This window comes from Sturnus vulgaris, chromosome 17 (assembly GCF_052056855.1).
Source record: "Sturnus vulgaris isolate bStuVul1 chromosome 17, bStuVul1.hap1, whole genome shotgun sequence".
Taxonomy (NCBI): domain Eukaryota; kingdom Metazoa; phylum Chordata; class Aves; order Passeriformes; family Sturnidae; genus Sturnus; species Sturnus vulgaris.
In genome coordinates this window covers 1,944,420-1,966,576 of record NC_142259.1, presented here as the reverse complement: position 1 = coordinate 1,966,576, position 22,157 = coordinate 1,944,420, and the positions used below count along the sequence as shown (strand labels likewise).

At 55.6% G+C, this 22,157-nt stretch overlaps 2 protein-coding genes across 6 annotated transcripts in view; one reads left to right on the top strand and one right to left on the bottom strand.

The window, feature by feature from the left end:
• LOC148221773 (immunoglobulin superfamily member 1-like) lies at positions 1–2,096 on the top strand. Of its 2 annotated transcripts, XM_088175071.1 has the most exons (5): positions 1–208; positions 299–334; positions 529–798; positions 1,029–1,310; positions 1,929–2,096. In XM_088175071.1, the coding sequence occupies exons 1-5, from the start codon at positions 175–177 to the stop codon at positions 2,063–2,065; spliced, it is 759 nt and encodes a 252-aa protein (XP_088031197.1). In that variant the 5' UTR covers positions 1–174; the 3' UTR covers positions 2,066–2,096. The 2 variants fall into 2 exon arrangements, with proteins under 2 accessions (XP_088031197.1, XP_088031196.1); XM_088175070.1 differs by having other exon boundaries at positions 1–334.
• Positions 2,097–2,855: 759 nt separating this feature from the next.
• LOC106859191 (L3MBTL histone methyl-lysine binding protein 1) overlaps positions 2,856–22,157 on the bottom strand; it is a 34,415-nt gene continuing 15,113 nt past the window's right edge. For 2 of the 4 annotated variants that reach the window (XM_088175066.1, XM_088175065.1), the window contains exons 4-23: positions 21,267–21,490; positions 20,420–20,564; positions 20,154–20,292; positions 19,368–19,491; positions 18,676–18,763; positions 16,525–16,616; positions 15,831–15,935; positions 14,944–15,079; positions 14,372–14,472; positions 13,169–13,320; positions 13,007–13,083; positions 12,536–12,621; positions 11,870–11,980; positions 11,514–11,628; positions 11,158–11,257; positions 10,051–10,248; positions 9,715–9,761; positions 8,869–9,026; positions 8,186–8,248; positions 2,856–7,263 (exon numbers count right to left, since the gene is read on the bottom strand). In XM_088175066.1, the coding sequence (XP_088031192.1) occupies positions 7,129–7,263; positions 8,186–8,248; positions 8,869–9,026; positions 9,715–9,761; positions 10,051–10,248; positions 11,158–11,257; positions 11,514–11,628; positions 11,870–11,980; positions 12,536–12,621; positions 13,007–13,083; positions 13,169–13,320; positions 14,372–14,472; positions 14,944–15,079; positions 15,831–15,935; positions 16,525–16,616; positions 18,676–18,763; positions 19,368–19,491; positions 20,154–20,292; positions 20,420–20,564; positions 21,267–21,490 (2,396 nt within the window). In that variant the 3' untranslated portion in view covers positions 2,856–7,128. Of the gene's footprint in view, positions 7,264–8,185; positions 8,249–8,868; positions 9,027–9,177; positions 9,420–9,714; positions 9,762–10,050; positions 10,249–11,157; positions 11,258–11,513; positions 11,629–11,869; positions 11,981–12,535; positions 12,622–13,006; positions 13,084–13,168; positions 13,321–14,371; positions 14,473–14,943; positions 15,080–15,830; positions 15,936–16,524; positions 16,617–18,675; positions 18,764–19,367; positions 19,492–20,153; positions 20,293–20,419; positions 20,565–21,266; positions 21,491–22,157 lie in introns of those variants that run through there. The other 2 variants (XM_088175067.1, XM_088175069.1) reach the window with 2 other exon arrangements.

The following is a 22,157-nucleotide window of genomic DNA, read 5'->3' as shown; positions in this document are numbered from 1 at the left end:
AGACGTGCTGGACAAACCCAAGTCGTGGGACAGAAGGTGTCTTGTGGCAGCAAGGTCGTCGTATCGGGAGCCACAAGAAGCCTGTGTGGCTACACAACTGCTCGGTTCCTGTGGCCAAAGCCTTCCTCTGAAGAAGCCCTGCTTGAGCCGAATACAGAGGGAGCCAAGAGGGACATGATGCTGCCGTTGACCCGTGTGCTGGCCTTGGGTGAGTGCCAGAGGCTGTGGGGATTCCCAGAGGGCAACAGGAGGTGTCCACACACTCCACAGAGATGTCACACTGCTGCTTCTCCTGCAGGTGCTTGGCTGGTGGCACAGAGTGAGGCTACACTGAGTGAGTATCTCGAGGAGGTGGATGGGGAGTTTGAACACATCCCTGGGCCCACCCATCTCCCAGGGCTCTTCCACAGCCCCCTGGAACACAGCTCACCTTTGTGTGGAGACAGAGCCTGGTGGCAGCCCTGGGCTCATGGCAGGGCAGCTGCAGGGACTCCCTGTCTGTCTGGCAGCATCTCTCTTCCTGTGCAGGTGCCCCCACAATCTCCATTTTCCTGAAGCCACCTGGGGTGATCCCACCAGGAGGCTCCGCCACCATCTGCTGCATTTGCGAGCGCAGCTACGGGAGCTTCGTGCTGTACGAGGGCAGCCACCAGCTCCGTGCCCTGGAGCAGAGTGGCAGCAGGGCCGAGTTCTCCATCTCTAATGCCACTTACGAGGACAGGGGCGTCTACCACTGCCATTACCTGGAGGGAGGCACTGTGCTGGCTCGAAGTGATGAACTGCCAGTCTCTGTGGAAGGTGAGGGATGTGCTCTTTCCCCTCTGATGGGGTAACGCCCCAGGGCACACCCGGATGCCCTTGGCCATTTCCATGATGCACAGGGTTCTTCCTCCTCTTCACTGGCTTGGAGAGGTGGGGACCACCTTCACCTCTGCCTGAGCCAGTTGGTGGCTTCACAGAGATCTGGGTGCTCCTGGCACCAAGCCAAAGCCCTCTGCACCTTCTCATTCTCTCTCCTGTCCCCACAGAGCTCCGTCTCCCCAGGCCCCACCTCTCTGTCCTGCCTGGGCACGAGGTGAGTGTGGGAGCTGATGTGATGTTCCACTGCACCACCACACAGCCCAACACCAGCTGTTACCTGTACCTGGAGGGCGAGATCCGAGCCCAGCTCTTCTCAAGGGAACAAGGTGACTACAAACTCTCCCATGTGCAGAAAGGTGACAGTGGCCGCTACAGCTGCCAGTGCTCCACCATGAGTGGTTCGATAGAATGGTCTCCTGTCAGCAACACCCTGGACTTGGTGGTGAGAGGTAAGACATCCCCCAGCCACATCCTACTCTAGTCTCCTCTCCTCCCTGCAATCTGTCACATCCTGGGGGAACTAGAAAAGGGTTTAGAGCAGGAAAGCAGCTCTAAGAGGGATTCAAGCAGAGGGTTCCAGCTTCCTTCAGCTATGTTTGAGCCTGGCCAGCTCCTCAGAGACCCTATAGATGACCTAGAGACCCTATAGAAACAGGGTTGCTGGCCTGACAGGTGGGGTTAAGAGTCAGAGGACACCTCTCCCTGCACCTCCCAGCCCCAGGGACATTCATATGTCTTGTCACAGCTCAGTGTCACCATCTCGCTGGCAGTGGCATCTGAGGACCAGCTCCACGTTTCTTCCCTCCTTCTCATCTTTGGCGCTACTGGGTGGGGTCACGGGTTAGAGGCTGTGAGTAGGGGGTGTCCCAAGGGACAGGGATTTGGGAGGTGCATCTGGGGGCCTTCTCGGGCTCCGTTTGCTCCCTATGAACTTTCCTTCGTGTGTCTTTAGCCCAGGACCTCCCTGGGGTGTCCCCTTGCCCTGTGTGCCGCCCTGCTGTCCCCATGGGAGGACGGGGTTCTCCCCGTGGGTTCCTCCCCAGTGACGGTCCCTTCTGCCCCTGCAGATTACACGCTGTGCAACGCCGTGCGCCTGGTGCTGGCGGCCGGGCTGATGCTGCTGCTGGGGCTGATCACGGCGGAGGCTGCGCGGAGCCGGGGCTGCGGGAGCCAAGCGGGCACCGCCGCGGGACCGCTGCGATAAATAAACAGTGCCTGGGGCCATCCCTGTCCTACTTCCTGGCCAAGCGCGGTTCCTTCTTCCAGTCACGGTTCCTGTCACGGTCACTTTCCCGTTCCCGGTCGCGGTCTCTGTCCCTGTCCATGTCCCTGTCCCTGTCCCGGCTGCCTCGGGGGTCCCGCAGGGCGGGTGGGCGGTGGAACCCCCAGGAACACGCAGAGGGGTGGAGGGTTCACCCCTGCGCGGCGACCACTGCACTGACCCCTGCACTGACCCCTGCACTGACCCCTGCACTGATCCCTGCACTGACCCCTGCACTGACCGCTGCACAGTGACCCCTGCACTGATCCCTGCACTGATCGCTGCACTGACCCCTGCACTGACCGCTGCACTGACCCCTGCACTGACCCCTGCACTGATCCCTGCACTGACCGCTGCACTGACCGCTGCACTGACCCCTGCACTGACCCCTGCACTGACCGCTGCACTGACCCCTGCACTGATCCCTACACTGACCCCTGCACTGATCGCTGCACTGACCCCTGCACTGATCCCTGCACTGACACCTGCACTGACCCCTGCACTGACCTCACCTGCTGCACAGTGACCACGCTGGCCATGCAGTGACTGCTCCCCCGCAGTGACCAGTGCCCTGACCTCTCCCAGCACGCTGTGACTGCTCCTGCTACCCCACTGCACAGAGATTGCTCCCACTGCCTTGCAGCACAATGACTGCTCCAGCCCTGCAGTGACAGTTCCTGCAGGGCAGTGACTGGTCCCACAGCATAGTGACCACTCCTGCTTCACAGGCCTCTGTTGCTCACATTTGTTTATTATTTTAAAACACTGACAAAACACACCACACCATCATCTATATATATAAATTTACTTTTGTACCACTATAAATTTATATATATAGAGCCTTTAAATTTCAGGACACACAGTTCCAGAATAGCTGCACTGGCTACAACAGAAAGATTTTCTTTATGAAAACACAGAGAGGAGGCGCTAATATCAAAAACACAGAAAAAAAGAAATTAAGAAAGAGTGCAAAATGAATGAAAGTGCAAAAAAGCTTTTGTTATCATAATCACACTCCCTCCACAATATGGTCCCCATTCCCCCCTCCAAGGACAAGCAAGTCTCAGGCCCTAGAGGGAAAGGCTGGGTTGGAAGAAGGGAGTCAGGCTGCAGCCCTCCTGTCTTTCCCTTTCTGCATCGAAGAGCTCTCCTGGAGGATGAGGAGTGGGGAACCTCCTGGAAGATGAGGAGGTTCCCATCCTCTCCTGGCTCCCTCCTCCATCATTGCACCCATGGGCCCAGATGTGCCCCTGCAGGCAGCAGCTGCCCTAAGCCCCCAGCCCTCCTGGACCATTTGGAGGGTGCTTTTCTCTTCTGAAAGTGCTTGTGATTGCCATGGAAAGCAGCGGAGGAAGGCGAGGGCAGGCAGCTGTGCTCTGGTGGGGCAGGCACAGCCACCCTCCCTGCTGAGCTCCAGGCTGGCTGCCCTCATGGAAATGGAGACCTTGACTTGCATTGTCCCAGTGCTGCCTATTTCCATAAGGAGGAGGAATCCATTACCCAAGTGGCTCCAACTGCTCCCACGCACCCAGAGACAGCCACAGCCCAGCCCCTCCAGAAGACACCCCGTAGCTGAGGCTGGAGCACGTAGTGGGACTTCTCCCATGGCTCCAGCTAAGCCCTCCCAACACCAGCTGCAGGGGCAGGAATGGCAGAAACGGAGACTTGGGGACCTCCACTCAAAAAAAACATTCCACTTGAAGAATTCTTCATTGACTTAGAAATGCTGGCTGCAGTCACATCTCTCAGAAATGCCCCAGAGGGGAACCTGTGGGCCAGACCCAGCCCACTGTCCTCTCTGGCTTGTTAGTGACAGGGCAGTGAACGTCCCTGTGAGGAATTTGGTCAGGCAACAGGGGAAGGGCAGATAACTTTGGTGCTTCTGCCTTGGTTACAGCTGTTCTTGACAGCCCCTGAGGGGGGACTCTCACTCAATGCTCTGTGGGGAATGGAGGATCTACCAAGGCCAGGGGTGCAGCACACCTTCCTTCTCTTGGCCTCCCTGCTGGCACCAGGGACAACTGCTCACAGAGGACACATCACACAAGACCCTAGGATGGGTGTCTGCTGCCTCCACAGCCCCAGAAACCCCCACCCTAAAACAGCAACACACCAACAGCAGGGGAATGGCATCATGGTACTCCCACAATCACCCATTCACACGTAACACGATGCTTTGGGTTTGGTTTTAAAGGACACAGAAGGTTATAAGTTTTAACAGTAAATAGCCCTTGACCACCTACACACCCTGTAACTCCCTCACCCAGACAAATCCAGCAGCTTTGTACCCCAACAGGTACATCAACCCGAGGCTGAGGAAGCGATGCTCAATCCAGCAGGCGTATAGCACAGCCTCCCATCTCCCTACCCCCTGCCAGTGGGACTGCTGCTCCTGGCACAGAGCTCAGATCCCAGCTCTGCAGCCAGACCCCCCAGACGAGGGGCAGCACCCTAGCAGCCTGGTCCAGGTCATGGTTTGAAGAGGGAAGTGAGGAGAGCCCAGGGCAGTGTGGGGATGCACCTCTGCCTGTGTGGCTGCTGCCCAGGCAGTGCACAGCTTGGCTGCATCCGACAGCAGAGCAAGAACTGGTGCTGCTGGTTGTACCCAGCCCTGAAGGGCAGCCAGGGCTTGGCTCATGGCTCCTCTTCCCCTTCAGCAGGATCTTCTGATCTCCTCACCTCCTCTGCTCTGCCAGGCAGCCCTGCGAGACACAAGGCTCTCCCTTCTTCACAGCAGTTTCAGATCTGATGCCTGGCTAGCAGCTCCTCTCCCAGCACCCTGGGATGGTGCTCAGTCCTTCCCCCAGCAGGAGGAACAACTTCACACGTGGCAATAGAGCAGATGAGAACAGGATGTTTTCCTAAGTTGGGTCCTTGCAAACTCAAGTGATGTCTGCAGTGTGAGGGAGCCTTTTCATTCCAGATCACACCTGGAAAAGTCTCAGCATCATTCAGAGCTTGGGCTGAAGGTCCCGGGGCTCCTCCTCTTCTCCCCCAGCACACAGTGGCCCAAAAAGAGACTCTCCCTCAGCTGAAGAGACCAACTTCCACACCACTTCCTGCAGATGAGGGGTGGCTCAGGGAGTGACTCTGAGACCCAGGGACACAGCTGTTCCTTCCCACTCCCTCTGTCCACAGCTGGCCACACTGCAGTGCTTGAAGAGATGCAAGGACATAAAAAAGGAAAGGAGAGGGAAAGCTGCCTAAATCAAACCCAAGCAATGACAAAACAAAGACGTGGACAAGTTGCAAGTCCTGCGTGAAGAGCGAGCAGCAAACGTTTCAAAAGAAGGTCAAATGTGACCCCAAATATTCAATAACAAAGTCAAAATGCTACATTTCCATGGGAAGCCTCAAATAGGTTGACCCAGATATGATAGTGGCTCCCAAGGCAGGCTGCTCCAGGACACATTGCTGGTGCACTTGCTCACATCTCTGCATCCCTGTCTTTGGGCACTGGGAAAGGGGGGAAATTGTTTTATTACTGGAATGTCATTGTTGGGAATGGGAAAGGAAGTGGACCTGGGACTTGCTGCAGCCTACAGAGAGCCCCATGACAGGTGGCCATCTGGGCAAGTGGCCATCATCCAGCATTGCATGGCCACCCCCTGCTGCAGCAGCTCCCACAGCAGGCGTGGGAGGATTCACATACCAGGGTGATGGACCACGGAGAGCAGTGTGGGGATTTGCCAGGAGGAAAGGGGCCCATCAGAAGCTGCTGGGACTCTGCCAGGACCCCCAGGAACATTGGCTTTTCTGGCTCTGCAGCCCTTTGGTCCCTCCTCCATTACAAGGGACAGTGTTATATGAGCATTCCTAATCTGCCTGTGGCCCTGTTGGAAAGGTGCTATGTTCTGAAAAGGACAGAAACAAAACAGCAAAGTGCTGCATTTCCTTTAACTCTGCAGGTAAGGGATCCAGGGACAGCAGAAGATCCTGCTCTTCAGACAGCAGAACTTGGGTGCCTTGTGAGGGCAAAGAGGGGGGAGAAGGCAGCTTGGCAGAATCAACTCAGCAAACTCAGGAATGCCATCAGAAGCAACTGAGGATCTTTCTACTGGAGCAATGGATGCTTCTTGTCCTTGGCAACTGTCTCCACTCTAGAGAGGGCCTTGCTCTTAGTACAAGGACCAAAGAGGGCCTGACTTCCTTGGCAGAGGAGTCTTTAATAGGTGCAAGAGGAGCAAACTATCCAAGCATCCTTTCTCCCAGAGAAGCACTGGACAAAACAGTCTGAAGCACAAGAAGAAATGGAGCCTTTTCTGCACCCAGCCAGCCCTGGCCCTGCAGGGCCCTGGGGCTGCTGCATTCCAGGAAAGAGGAATAAAGCACAGGTGCTGGTTGTGGGCAGAGCAGCAGCCAGGACTCTGAAGGGGCAAGAGGTGACCACTGGTTTGCAGTGCAGTGCAGGGGCAAAGCAGTCATCAACTGGCCTTAAAAAGGGAAAGTCAAAAGAATTCAGAGAAAAGGCAAAATGAGCAGAAGCTCCTCAAGAACATCCCTTGGAAACAGTGTAAGCACAAATACCCCCAGAGGATCACACAGAGGGAAAAACCCCAAATTTCTCTCAGCTGCTGAGCAAAGGCAAGAGCAGCCTTGAAGTGGGTGTGAGCATGGATGCAGGCAGTCAGTCCCTTCCCCTGCCTGGGTGACTCAAGTAGGTGTCAGCCCCTCCACAGGGCTCCCCCAGCCCTCAGCACCCTCAACCCGGGGCAGGCACAGCAGGACATGGGGGCAGCTGTGGCATTAAGATGGGCCAGTGCCACGTCCACCCTCCTTCCCTGCAAGTGCCCCCGAGGCCTGGGGCAAGCCTGGGCCCAGCGCTGCAGAAGGGCAGCGTGAAAGGAAGAGGATGGGAGATGGGCTGGTGGCAGAGTGAAGATGTGGCACCCGGGAGGACACGAGCAGGACATGACAAGCTGCAGATGGCTGGGGGAATCTCTGTCCTGACCAGACAGTTTGGCAGCACCAGTGATGAGGGAGGGTCCCAGATGGGCCAAGAGAAGTCACTTTAAGGTGTCATCAGCGTTCTTGAACATGAGGATGGCATTGTAGATCTTGAGTGCCGGGCCCAGCTTGACACTCATAATCTTGACGATGTCAGCCTGCGTCAGCAAGAGGAACGCCTCACCATCGATCATCTGGGGAGGAGAGCAGGGACAAAGGCACTCACTGCAAACCTAGGCTGGCACTCCTGGAGACAGCCAGCACCAGCACGACCTGGGTAAAAGCCACAGGTGACCCCAGAGAGCAGAGCAGGGGCCACCCACAGCACTCCCACACTGCCCCAGGGAAACCCCAGCTGGCAGCTCATGTGCCCAGGAACAGGGCAGAGGGGAAGAAGCCCTTCCAGGCGCCATCCCAGGAGCTCATACTGCAGATTGGGATCCTGGAGCCCCACAGGCACAGCACAGAGCCACCACAGCCTGCTCTGGGCCAGCAGCCATCCATTCCCTGCTCCAGGGACCAGCACCTGCGGATGCTGCCCCGGTTCAGCTTTGCCTGCATGAGCACCCGTAAAGCACAGGGGCCATTCCTGGACAGGGTGTGCCAGTGGCTGTACCCAGAATGCCCAGGATGAGGCCCGGATGTCAGAGCCACCTCCACACGTCTGCCCACAGAGGGTCCAAAAACGCCGACCCTGACAGGCAGCAGTGCCATCTGACTGCTATGCTGGTGAGAGGGGCAGAGGGGGAAGGATGAAAGGGTGAGGAGGAGCAGCTCCCCTCAGGAGATGATGGTGCTCTTAAGGCTGCAGCACCATCCTCCTCCTGTCCCCCATCTGCATCCCCTCACAGGGGCCCTCTGTCCCCCATGCTGGGAGAACAGGGCAGCACAGCTCCCTGGGGGTCAGCAGCTCCCCTCCTGCCCCAGATGGGCACATCCAGATGGCTGCAAACTCCCATGCAGTGGGGCTGCAGGGCACGACCTCTGCCAGGTGCTGGATGTGCCCTCAGCATCCAGCAGCAAGCCACTGCAGGAAGGCCACTGGCCAATTCCTCACGGCCCTGGTGGCACACAGCTCTCCTTGACCACCTGCTCTCATCCTCCTGCCCTTCTCACCTCATCTTTGAAGAGCTTGGCTTGGTCCTCACAACCCGTCAGAGTCTGCACAAAGCTAAAAACCTTGGAATAAAGGAGAGAAATGTCAAGACAGAGCAATGTTTCCGGCTGGAGACCTCCCTGAGCCCACATCCTCCCATTTGGAGCCCTGCAAGGTGCCACGGGGCTCTTGGGGCAGAGGCTGCATTTGCTTTTCCCTCCCATGCCAGAGCCCATCCCTGGCCCTGGGCACAGGCATTGGCCTGAGAGGGGCACCCAGGGGGGTAATGGAGACATCAGGGGATCATTCAAGTTGTCAGAGCCTCTGAGATCATCGAGGCCAACCACTGAGCAACACTGCCAAGGCCATGTCCCCAGGTGTCACATCCACACTACTTTTGAACACTTCCAAGGATGGTGACTCCACCACTGCCCTGGGCAGCCTGTGCCAGTGCCTGAGAGCTAGGGCTGCTGAGGCTGGTGCCAGAGCTCCTCCACCTACTCAGGCCTCAACAGGGATCACCACAGCTGCCCAAGGAAGTGAACAAAGGTGACAATGTGTCCAGCAGACCCCTCCTTGCTAGCCCAGGGACGTGGCCACTGAAGTGCCTGGTGCATGTGCCACGGTGATGCAGAGCCAGGCAGGGCACTCCCAGCCATTCAAGCCATCAGGGGCCAGCATGGAGCCGTCCAAAGCACCTCACCTCATCAGTGGTCCACTTGGCCACCGTGGCTGCTGTGATGCCAGCCACCCCTGGCAGCAGCTTGCAGTGCTGCTCCCAGCACAGGGACAGGGAGCGGTCGGGGTGGGCGGACAGGGCGGACATGAAGAGTGACTGGTGCATGTTGTCTGAAGAAAGAGCTGGGGATAAAGCACAACATGTGATATGAGCTAAAGGACGCGAACATCCCCTGCAGGCAGAAAGTGGCTGTCCCTTGAGTCAACAGCATGTCAGTGTATCCAAGTGTTCACTTAGGCGGGATTAGGGGAAAGAACTTGAGACAAGCTTAGCTTTGCCTTGTTCTCATGACCTTTAATTATTCATTTTCCACTCACCCCGACCAGTGGGGTAGGTGGCAGGACAGCCCATGGTGAAAGAGATGCTGGATACACATCAGGCATCTGCTTCTGTCAGGCATCAGAACTAAATAAATGCGAAGCCAACTGTCCAGCATCAGTTTCTGTATGGCAGCAATAATTTGGCACTTCACAACCACACTGAAATTTTGGGGCACAGCTTCCCACTATCCCTGTCTGAAGAGGACATAGCACCACAGAAAATACACTGCCATAGAGAGGATCCTAATTCCATGCCATAAAGCACTCAAAGATTGCCAGCCATAACACAGAGCCAAACCAAGGGATCTTTGTGAGCCCTGGCACAAGGCAGGGATGTCCCTTACCCAAGGTCCTCTCTGGCAGCTGACCACAAGGCCCTCACTGGGGCGGACCTGTGTGAGCCAAGGGAGACCTGGCCCCATTGCCCCCACCTACCCCAGCTCCTCCAGCCCTGTCCTGCAATGACACCATGGCAGGGAATAGCACTTACTCTGGAAGTCTTCCTGCTGCATCTTCCGGTACTTTGGAGGTCTCCCTCTAAAGAGACAGGAAGACTGATGTCCAGCTGGGCTGGGATTTGCCCCAGGGCCCTCCTCCCCAGTGCCCAGAGCAACACCTCAGCTGTGGGAGCAGAGACCTATTGGACCCTGACCCAAAGGGTTGACAGCCAAAGCCAGAAAACGTGGGAAGAAAAAGCGAGAGAGGTGCCTGGCAGAGCTGGCAGGGCCGAGGCCAAGGAGCCTCTGTGGCCTGGTGACCCCTGCCAGGGCGGGCAGTGGCAGCACAGGGGCCCTCCCCGCACGGGGCTCGCCGGCCGTGCCCCTACCTCCCGTGGTGCCGAGATTTCTTTCGCTGAGGGAAACCCATTGGGCTCCTCTTGCGAGTCGAGGCCTCGGTGTCAGACAAGTCGGCCTTCAGCCTGCCCTGGTTCTTCTCTGCCAGCGGGCACCCTGAGAGGCAGTAATGGGCTGTGAACCTCCCCGTCACATGGCCTGACCCATCGCAGCCCGGCGTGGGGCATTTCCTAGAGAACAGAGGGGACACAGGAGTTGGGCCCAGCTTGGAGCAGCACCGGGTGACGAGCCAGCAGGGCCACCCACCCTTCTGTCCCCGAGCACGGGCAGCCATAGCCCTGGCCATGGAAGGCAGAGGAAAGATGTGCTGAGCAAATTCCCGAGGCCAGGCTGCTGGGGCAGGGGCAGGGCACAGCCAGTCCCTCCACGTACAAACCTTGGCCCTCTGCCATCCCTGCAACCCTGGGCAAGGCACCAGTGAGCTGATGGAGCAGCTCGTCGAGGCTCCCAGAGTCTCCATCTTCCCTTGCCCCACAGGCATCCAGAGCAGCCTCAGAGCGAGCAGTAAGTGTGTGCCAGGAGCGTGGCCAGCACAGAAACCCTCGGGAGGCAGACCTGCCCTCCACATCCTCATGGATACTCCACCATACTGGCTCCTCCTGACACCAGCCTGGTGCTGGGGTTGGCACTAGACCCAGCCAGGTTTCCCCTGGAAAAGGTCCCTCAAGCGAATGCCTGAGCAGGAACACTGCTCCTTCTTGGCACTTCAGCTCAAAGCCTGACAGGGAAAGGCATCCAAGAGGGGTGGGGGGAACAGCGTGCTCACAGCTGGTGTCAGTGCACAGCATCTGCACTGTCCTCTCCACAACTGCTCATGGTAGGTGGACACACAGAACACCTTTGAGGGCTCTGGGGCTGCAGGACAGGCATAGGAGGGGTGAACAGGGATTCCTCCAGTTGGGTCCTGGTGCTGCCCAGGGGCCTGGCCTGGGGGAGCAGGGTGCAGAGCCAGGTGTGGGGTGAGTGCAGGGAAGGACTGGATGCTGGTGGGGATGGCAGGTGAAGAGGAACAGAGGAAGAGCTGGCCCAGCCCAGCAGGGAAGAAGCTGTGCCCCTCTGGGCCGTGCCAGGGAGCTCACCTGTGGTGAAAGCTGTACTTGGAGCTCTTGGAGTGAGGGATGCTCTTGCAGCCCAGGCTTGGGCAGCCCCCATGGGCAGAGGAGGCTGGTTCCTTTGGCCCTGCAGCCAGAGGAGAGGAACAGGAGAAAGACTGTCACAGCTACAGGCCCAGGCAGAGCCGGGGCTCTGGGCTCCCTGCCTGCACCAAACAGGGAGGACTTTTCCACTTGACAAATTCATGGAGTGACCTCTCCTCCCTGCCCGTTCACAGCCAGAATCTACCCTCCCATTTCTGTGCATAGGCAGGTGGCAGTGACAATGGTGTCTGGTGTGGTCATGCCCTGTGAGAAGGAACTGACGCAGGTGCAGCACTTACTGAGAGGAGGCTGCAATGGGTGTCCTGTTTTTGAGCACCAGCCCATGGGATGGATGTCTGGATGATCTGCATCAATCCAGAAATCATACACGTGGCTCCAGCCATCAAAATGGACCTGGGGAAGCAAGAGAGGGGTCACCCTTCAAATGCCAGCACACCTCTCTGAGGAGCTTTGGAGCCCTCCGAGTTGAAAGCAAGCAGCAGGGTAGAGCTGAAGTGCAGCACAAGGCTCTCCACTCCTGGAGCCAGGCACTGGCACCTGCCCACATTTGCACACTCCCAGTGAGCTGGGAAGGGCAAGAGCAAGCCAGCACAGTGTCTGGACACAGGCTCAGCACTGATGCTCAAGCACCCACCTTTATCCTGTGATCTTCCACATCCTCCACACTGGCCACTCGGATGAAGGAAGGAGTCCTCCTGTCCACTGCCTCCAGCTTCATGTTGACCAGGAAGCCATGGGGCGGGCGCTGGAAGAGACCAGTCAGGGGGAGCAGGGCCCTGCTGCAGGCTCCCCCCCACTCAGCAGCTTTCCCAGCACTGTGTCCTCCTTGAGCTCACCTCCCAGCCCTGGCCTGGCCAGGGAAAAGCCACCCCAGCTCACAGTGGCAACAGAAGAAAGTGGGAACAGGCTCCCTGCATTTGAGCTGTCTTTAACAAGATGTGCCCCAGGGAAGAAGGTCTCTAAGTGACACATTTTGGGGATCTATATTGCAACCACACTTGGCTGGACAAGGCTGCTGGTGGTGCAGTTTGAGAACAAAATGAAAAATGCCAACCTAAATTATTTCCCACCACTCAGCTCCTGTTTAGCTGAGGGCACAGTCATACTCCTCATTTCTCCCAATTTTGAGCTATTTGCCCAGGATAGCCCTGACTTCTGAACTCTGAGTTAGATCCAAAGCCTAGGCCTGTGGCAGGAGAATACAGAACATCCCTGGACGTGTCACAAAAGCAAAGTCTTGACAATGAAGAAAACCCAAATTCCTGCACAGGTGGGGTGGAGCAGATGATGTGACACTTACCACTTTAAAGGCCCAAGATGGGACAGCAGATGCTCCAGTTTCTTTCAAGTACTTTTCCCAGGTGAAGTTGTCGGGATCAGGATAATCTGGAACAGGGAAGATGCAGAAGGTGAGACATGCCTGCAGGAAGTCAGAAAGTACCCCTGAATGCCTCACTGCCTGTGAGGGCCAACCAAGTCTGTGCCAGGCACACAGGAACCTGAGAGACACTAAGAAGTGCTGCTATTTCCTCATGGACCACGAAACCCACAGTACAAGGAAGCAGAAACTGTTGGGTGTGCACAGACAGCTGGAGTCCTCCTCGTATCTCTGAGTGGAGACTTGGCCCAACACAAGCACCATGCTGCACCTGATCATGTGTACAGGAGCTTTGGCAGGAGGTTTGAGTCCCCAGGACCCTCACGCCACCCTTGGAAGCCTGTTCCCAAGGGGATGCAGTCCCAGGCTGCACCTGACTGATCACTGACTCACCTTGAGGAGGTGTGAGAGGTTTGCCGTGCTCATGACACCACCCAACTGGGTGGATGTATGGACTGCTGGGATCACACCTAGAAAACATACCCAAGCTCTTACATAGGGCCCTCTGTGGGTGTCTCCCCACCACTGGCCCCCCAAGAGCCTCTGTGCACTTACCAGTAGTCGTAAGTGTCATCCCAGTTGTCAAAGTGCACCAGAAAGCGATTGTCCACTACGTCAGTCACTGTGGCAACACAGATCAGGGAAGGGTTCATGCGGTCCACGGCCTCGAGCTTCATGCCCACCTTGAAGCCTGGGGAAGCCTCGTGCTGGCAGGAGAGAGGGGCAGGGCTTTTTCGGAGCTGTAGCCCCAGCTCCTTCCTCACCACTTCCTATGCCTGCTGCAAGGAGGCATCTGCCCAAACCCTCCCAAAACCAGACTCTGTCTGGCCTCCAGACAGGCCTGACATCACTCAGGCTCCCAGATGGGCAGTGAGCTGCTGTGCAAGGAAACAGGAAGGGGGTAAGTAATTCAGCTGGGCCACACAAAGAAAGAGGAAATGTGACCTTCAGACTCTCAGGATCTTCTATAAGCAGTAAATTCCAAGAGAGAAAAAAACTCCAAAAGACACTAGTTCCGATTTTGTCCCAAAACATTTGTTTGTGGTCACAGTCAGCAGCTACCAATGCCTCAGGCATGGCAGGAGGAGCTGGGATTGGGCCCTTCTCCCTTCCTTGCCTTTATTTCTTGGATCCAGAATCTGTGCAAAACACTGCATCACACACACTGGTGGGGTTGTTGCAGCAATGAACAGCAGGGTTTAGATACAATAAATAACTTGGAGAGGCTGATTTGCCAGTAGGGTGAGTTTCCTCTGCAGCTGACAAAGGAATGATCAGCATTTTCATTCTATGTTCCCACTTTCCTTTTTCATTCTCCTGTATTCCCACTTTCCTTACCCAAGCTTCCATGTGAAAAAAAAATAGGCAGACACAAAAACAGCAAAGACACAAAACAGAGACAAAGGAATTATACTTAAGAAACATTAAGTGATGTATTTTTAGCCAAATAATTGTTGAGAGTAGTTGTTATTTCTCCTCACCAGTACTTGTGTAACAGATTTAATTGTCCGTGAGATTAATCTGGATGAAACAGAATCAGACCAACACCAATTCTGGGCATATCAAATGAGTGTCCAAGCTACAGATCCTGAGCAGCAAAGTGTGCCACACGCTCCTGGCTCTTGAGCACTCTGGGCTTGAGGGGAGTGGGATGGACAAAGCAAAACTCAGTGCTGATGGAAACATTTTGCTCAGCTGAAGGGGATGAGTCACACCTGAACCTGTAGGCTCTGGCAGGAAGGAGATGCTGCTACTCACAGTGTTTCGGACCATGAAGAGGTGCTTAGGAGCTGCCTGAGCCTTTGTTAATTTCAGGTAGTTTGTCCAGCTGAATTCTTCTTCCTTATAACCTACAACCCCTCAGGAAGAGAAATGAGAGCAGTGAGTTCACAGCCAGGAGGATGTGAGGGTGAACCTGGCCATCCCTGACCCACTGTCACCCTGCCAGCATATCCTGCTGCGGGCAGACAGGATCTACAGTAGCCCTGGAATGCCCAAAGCCCATGGCTGAGGGCTGATGTGTGGTTTTGAAGGGGTGTTAGGAAAAATGAGCACTGGAGTGGAAATCCAGAGTACAGCTCCTCCTCTGGTCCTGCCCTGAGGGACAGCTGGTGGCACTGGGAGATCCAGAGCAACAGAGCTTTGCCCCAAAATGTGAGCAAGCAGAGATGGGTGCCTGAAGTGTTGTCCTGTGGAACTCCCCCAGTACAGCAGCATCCCTCCCTGGCCCCATAGGGCCACCCTGTCCCTACCTCAAGCTCTACATTTGGCCCACTCTTCATTACCCTCCTTCAGCAGGAGCCATCACCTGAGATGAATTAACTCCTTACCTTTGGGGGGCTGGAGTTTGTGCCCTGTCTCCTCAAACCAGCCAGCAGGGTGGATGTCAGGGGAATCAGCATTCAGCCAGAAGTCGTGGCACTCAGAGTAGCCATCAAAGTGGAGACGCATCCGGTAACCACACACCTGCCAGCAGGGAGGGAGGAGAAGGAAAGGGCCGTGGAGATCTGCTGCTGTCCCTGGCTGAGCATCACACCCCCTCCCCTCCCACACACCCAGCTCAGCATGGGTCACTTTGGGAAGCCAAAAGTCAATCACAGGCAAGTGCCCAAACTGGAAGGTACAAACCAGTTCCAAAGAGTGTCCAGCATGCAACAAGGTCAGTGCAAAGCCACCACAAGCCAGCCCAAAGAAGGGATGTTCAGGCTAGTGCATTAAATGCCATGGTGGAGCACCTTGCTGGTTCCAGCAAGTGCAAAGACTCCCTGTTCTGCAGCCCAGGAATCTACTGATGTAGAGATTTTGGCTAAATGCAACACTAACTGCCTGGGGAGCTCTGTGAGGCCAGGCTGGTCTGGCTGCCACGTGGCTGAGTGGAAAGTGGATCTGCACAGACACAAGGAAGAGTGGTGGGATGCCTCCACACACTCCATCTCAAGGGCTCAGACCTGTCCTAGGGACATAAGCTGTTGCCATTAGCACAATCCCTCCCCCCCCATGCTGTGCCAGGATGACAGAGAGACCAACCCAGCTGCACAGTGCTGTGTCCTGTCCCTCCAGGCTGGCAGGAACTCCCTGCTTGTCTGCCTGAGGTGCTGCAGCAGCAGCTCATCTCCTGCAGCAACGGGCCCTGTCCCCTGCAGAGGCCAGCTGGCAGCACCTCCCCTGCCCCAGAGCCAGGAGAAACCAAGGAACACAGGTATTGGAGGCTCCTTACCTCAGCCACTGTCAGGATGAAGTACATGGATGGGTGCTGCGGGTCAATCCCCTCCAGCTTCATCCCCACTTTAAAGCCATTCTTGTGCTGGGAAGCTACTTGGTACTGGAAACAAAAATTAAATTACAATGTAAAATCAACATAGGGAGCTGGGTCTAGAGCCACCAGGAGAGCAACCACTAGGCAATGGGAGCTGCTGGGACCAAGAGACTATGGGCCACAGGTTATGTTGTCATCCAAATTTTAAGTTTTTCCCATAGAGAAAAAACAGTGTTTCACCTCCTTATGGATTTACATTTCTTCTCTTGGCAGGGCAAGGTGTCCCTGGGGTAAAAGCTGCAGCTGGGGGAGCAGGGCACAGGCCTGACTTGTTTGCAGCACAGCCCCAGGAGAGCGCACCTGGCTTCCAGCAAGGGCTGGAAAGGCTCCACCACTGTGCCAGAGTCACAGCAGTGTCCTAGGCAAAGGTGGGGTGTTTGGGATGGGGGCCAGCACCCTGCTGGGGAATGGGACTCCGGGCAAATCAAAACTGGAGGCTGCCCAGTCACTTCCAGCTGATGACAGGAGTTTGGCTATTGCTCAGAGTCCCACAAAACAGGGAGGAAAGGAAGAGAGGAGAAGGAGGAGGGGTGGGAAAAAAAGGGAAAGAAAAGAGAGATTAAAGAGGGAAAAAGACAGGAAAATCCCAACTCACATCCTGGAAGAGATCTAAAGGGGCAGCGACAGCTTTCTGCTCCTCCAAGTAGGACGCCCAAGACCAGCCTTCTTTCTTCTCCTCACTGGCACCTGAGCGCAGCACAAACGCACACAAACGCTGCTGAGGGGCCTCTCCAGCCCTGCCCCGCTGCCTCGGGGCTGTCCTGCTCTCACACAGGGTCCTGCATCCCTGTAAAGCTCAGCACCATCCTACCAGAGCCCCTTCTCCAGCAAACGTGGCCAGCTGCACAACGAGGGGGCAGAGCCAGGAGCCCCCATGACCCAAATGTCCTGAACCATGTCCTAGTCAGGCACCTGGAAGGTGTCCCTGCCCATGACAGGGGGTGGAACCAGATTGGCTTTAAGGTCCCTTCCAACCAGTCTGGGACTCCAAGGGAGTGTGAGGGACGAGCCATCAGGGCCCCTGTCCAACCAGACCCTCCTCCAGCCTGAACATCTGCTATGGCCTCACAGGATGGATTTGGGGCAGCCAGCAGGATCCCTGCACTGGTCTGGGAATCATTGCCAGCTTCAAGGGGCTCCTAGACAGTCAAAGCAGCAGCAGATTCACATCCCAGCTCTGCCATCCTCTGCTCTGAGACAGCCACCTGAGCCCCAGTGGCACAGCAAGGTCACCCTGATGCCCTAGAGATGTATTTACCCATATGGCAAAGAAGACAGCACTGTGTCTTCATAGACAGGGAGGTGACCCTTTATGCCTTTTAGAAGGCCATAATGGCCTTGCCCAAGACTTTTGAGACACAACCCAAGTCTCTTGCTCTCCAGCTTCTTTGTCTCCCGAATTTGCAGCAGCTGAAGGGACTGCAGGGGTGCTGTGCATATTCCAGTGCTAGAAATTCCCAACTACAGGCCAGCCATGGCAGACAGCCTCAGGTAGGGCAGGCCATAAATTCAGAGGAAAAACAGACCAACTCCTTCCTCCTTTGGGCTTAGGAGGAGATGGAAAAAAACCAGAAACTTAGGGAAGAAATTAAAGCTGAACTTCAGTGGGCAAGGTGACTAACCTTGCTTTGCTGACAATTCAGAGTGAAAAACACTTCTCCTATTCATTGGGACATAGAAAAAGTGCCAAGCATGACTGGGGAATCTGTGAGTACAAGCTCTGCACTTCTGAGGAATGACAAATACACCAAGTCAGAGCATACACTGACTGCTGCATTGAGGCATCCAGGTGTGTATTTTATTTCCTGAAGTACTTCTAAAATAAGAGAAAATAAAACGCTGAAGTAACAAAGCTCATCACTGCTTACTTGTATGCAGTAGGGAAGGTTACATGCTCAGGGCTCAGTGAGAAGCAGGTATGAGATCTGAGATTCCTTTTTAACAGTGGTTAACTCAGTGTAACATCAGGGATTAATGACACCTGAACCCTGCCACTGTCCCTGCACTTGGCTATGGAGAAGAGTTTGCAGTTGATACAGTTTAATTTTAAAATTATTTTCAGTATAACCTTCAGTATTCAAAGACAAAAGGTTTCCCATACATGCTTATTTTCAGTGTTTCCCAAAGTTTTCCTTGACACTGCAGGGAAAAAACCAACCAAGCAAACACTGCATCCCTCAGCTTGTATCCTTTCCCTGCATGTCGACAGCTCTGCTTTTGAGATCTCTGATGCAGTCCTAGAACAGATCCCCACAGGATGAGACAATCCCAAATCACACAGCTTCAGTGTTACTGCACCTGCATAAGCAGCCCCCAAACTTGTGAGCTCCTGATGCCACGAGGGAAGTTCCCCATGAGCCCATCCCAAGGGAGGGCACAGCCACACGAGGTGCAGTCCTGTTCTTGCTCAGGACAGTGTCCCTTTGGACCAAACAGTGTCCACAAGCCAGCAACAAACTGAGCTCCCAAGGGGAGGGAGAGGAAGCTCTGTCTAGCACAGGCCAGTGCGGTGTCTGTAGGGTTGCCCCCTTCCCATGGAGAGAAAGAGAGGAAAGGAGAGAAATGGAAAGAGACAGAGAGAGCAGGATCAAGCAAGTAGAGAAGCTCACAAGCCTTCAGGACCACGTGCCAGCACATTGCAGTGTGTGTTTGACCCTGTAGGAGCACCAAAAGGGTCCAACCCTGCAGTGGGACCCCCCAGCCCCAGGAGGAGTGCTCACCCCACTGCCCACTCCACCCTCCGTACCGTGCTGGCTCCCATTCCACGCCTCAGCCTCCAGATTGCTCATGGCAGAGTCTTCCACAGAGCTTTTCCTCTCTTCCTGCTTTTCCTCCTACACATGAGAGCAGACAAAACAGAATCCAGGTCCACACAGAGGTTTTTGGCTGTGTGTTGTACCCTCACACTGGTGCCCAGGCCATAGTGCACCTCGATGAGGTCCATGGTCTGACCAATGCCTGGCCCAGAAATGGGCTGCCAGGGAATCTGATGATGGGAGTTTGCAGGGATTTCAGTGCTGACTGGTAGCAATCACATCTGGACTGGACCTGCTATAGTCAGGGCTAGCAAGCAGAGCTTCCTTGCCTTGTCAAAGTCTCTCCCTGTCCCAGGACACTCAGCACACAGACAGACGCTCCCCTACTTCATTTGGTGGCCCAGACTCAAGAGAGCAGCTGAGAGTGCTCACTACTTACAGCCCAGGCTGGACAGTGTGGCACTGCCCAGGCCTCAGTGCTCCACATGCCAAACAACCAGCCCAGTGCTAGGAGCCCTCATTTCCACACACTCAAGTCTTTTTGGCATCTTGGCCAACCCGTTTCCCTTTTGACCTGCAGCTGACAGAGCCCTGAGCAGCACGATGAGATCTATGCACACAGGGTTGGCCCCCAGCCCCTGGGACATTGGCTGCACACACCCCCTCCCTGTCCTTGTCCTACCATTTGCTCAGATTCATATTCTTCCTCCGAGGGGCTCTGATAGTCCTTCCTCTTTCGTTTCTTCACAGGCTTGAGGATTTCAGTGGCATTGGTGCTGCTGGCAGAATTTTCCACTATGACAGACCTGCACACAGGGAGGGAGGGCCAAGCACTGCAGCCAGTGCAGCACAGGGACACTGCCTGGGGTGTCAGCAAGGGAGAGACTGCTGGACAATCACTGTCTCCCCATTTCTTACTCACACATGGCCCCACCCCTCCTGATGGATGTATGCACACAAGTTGCCAAGATTTAGAGCCAGGGACAGGCCAGAGTCACCCTCACACACTTGGGTGTCAGAAACCTGAACCCAGGGATGGATCAAAAGGGATCTACTTTAGTAGCAGGGCTCTAAGCTGCACCAGAGATGCTGGAAAACAAATCCTGAGAGTCAGACACCGGTCAGGAGTAGGGCTGGAAATGCCCCCGTGACTTGTGGCCTTCCACTGCTGCTCAGCCTGGAAGCCCCCAGTGCAGCAACCTCCTGCTCCAGCAGATACATGTTTACAGATCATATCTAGGCCACAAATTGGGCAGGAGAAAATCTGGCTCCCGTGCTTCCTGCTGCTTCCTGGGGAAGTTTTCCTCCCCCCCAGCCTGCCTTCAGGAACGAGCAGAACAGGCAGGACCCCCAGCACCTGCCAGAGGCAATGCGCTCCCATCCCTGGCTGGAGCGTGTGGAGCAGGGCAGGGAGGGAGGGCAGAGAAATGGATCCGGCTCTGCAGGGCACAGACCCCCCTTCCTTTACCTCTCCTTGAACTGCTGGTGGCAGTGCTCGCTGCAGAAGCCCCTGCCTTCCCGGGCCCCGTCCCACACGTGTCTGCGGCCGCAGGTGTCGCAGTGGCACAGCCCTTCTGCTGCCGGCAGCGTGGGCTGCTCCGCCACGTCTGGGACACAGAGGAGCATCAGTGAGGCACAAGGAAGGGCAGCACACACAGCAGACATCTGCCTCACCCACGGAGACACCAGACAGCATCTGCTGGATGGTGCTATCCACTCCACAAGTGCCCTTACCCTGAGCCACAGTAGGATTGTCTCTGCTGGAGGGTGCCACGTCGGAGTCCTCATCTTTCTCTGTGTGACCCTCCTTTACAGCTTCCACAGGAGGCATCTTATCAGCACTCACCACCTTTAGCGTCCCGTACTCATTAATCCGGAACTGTGTCATTGGACAACAAGCGAGGAAAAAGAGTTAAGGAGGACAGACGTGTAACTGGGTGGTTGGTCTGAAAATGAGGGACACGGTTTGGTCATCAGTGTGTCTGACAAGAGGACAACTCTTCTGAGGACAGAGGTGAGCACAGCACCACAGGCCCTATGAAGGTGGCCTGCCTGCAGCCTCTGCTGGGCACTCAAGTGATGCCAGGACCAGCTGGAGCTGGCAGGTGGGTGGCTGGAGGATGAGGTGTCCTGAGGCTGAGAAATGGGTGCATTTTCTGCAAGCTGTCATGCACTGAGGGCATTCACTGAGCAGTGCCCTGAGGCACTGCTGCCAGACAAGCACGCGGCCGCTGCTCCTGGGGTGAAGGCAGCAGCTTGGGCAGAGCCAAGTCCTTGGCACAGTTTGGAAGGGATGATGTCCTGCACAGCACGTAGCACCCCTGTGCCTCCTTGTGCAGGGCAGAGCTGCTGCAGCCCCCCAGGCACCTCTGAGCTCTATGCTGAACTCCCAGGATGGCAGGGCCATAGGGACGGGGCAGGAGGAGAGCTGGAGCAGCTGAGGAATCCTCCAGCTGGGGTGCAGGGAGGCCACGGCACATCCTGGTGCTCCCTGCCTGGCACAGGCTGGGGGATTTACAAGCACAAGCAGCTGTGGGGAGAGGCTGAGGGGTCAAACCCAGTGGCCCAGGGCTACACTTACCCGCAGGTTACTCCCAGGCAAAGTTGCCACCCCATCTTTCCACTCCAGCACACGGACCGTGCTGCAGGTCTGCACCCCGCTGATCTGGGGAATGACAGCAGCTGTGATGGGCTCATTCCCTGCTCCCCTGTCTGGCCTCTCGGCCCCTGTACTTCTCTGGGGCTCCCGGGGGAATCGCTGGATTTCTAAGGTGCTCGTGGGAAGGTTGATGGCAGTGGCGTTTGCTTGAGAACGGAAGAAAGGAGACAAACAACCAGAGGCATACACAGAACACTTCACTGATGAAAACAAGGCTCAAAGGCAGCCCAGGATCCCAGAGGACATGGTCTCCCAGGTGAGGGCTCTGCTGTGGGCCAAAGCACAAAGCAAGGAGAGTGACACAAAAAATCTGCAGCCAGTAATGGCTCATTCTGGGGGGTGGCACCAACACTATCCACATTCAGCCTGATCTCAGACTCTTTCTGTGCCCAGGGTGCCCTGATGTGACAGGAGTTTGCTCCTGAACTGCAACTTCCAGTTTAGTTACGTTTCAAAGGAACACACTGTGCAACCTAGGGTCTCTCTGCAGTGAGAACTGAGGCACCAGGAAAAACTGGGAGATCTGCTTCTAGAGAATACCCCTGACTTCACCTAACACACAGCCATGCTTTGCTCAAACAGCTCCTGAAAGACATCGGTCAGCTACATTCAAAATGTTTCTCAATTTTCAAGAAGGATAAGAAGGATGACCCTGATAATTACAGGCCTGTCAGTCTCACTACAGTGCTTGGTAAAATGATGGAGAAGGTTATTCTGGGAGTTACTGAAAAACAATGGAGAGACAATGCAGTTGTCAGTCACTGCAACAGAGGTTCATGAGGGGAAGTCCTGGTTAACCAACTGAATTTCCCT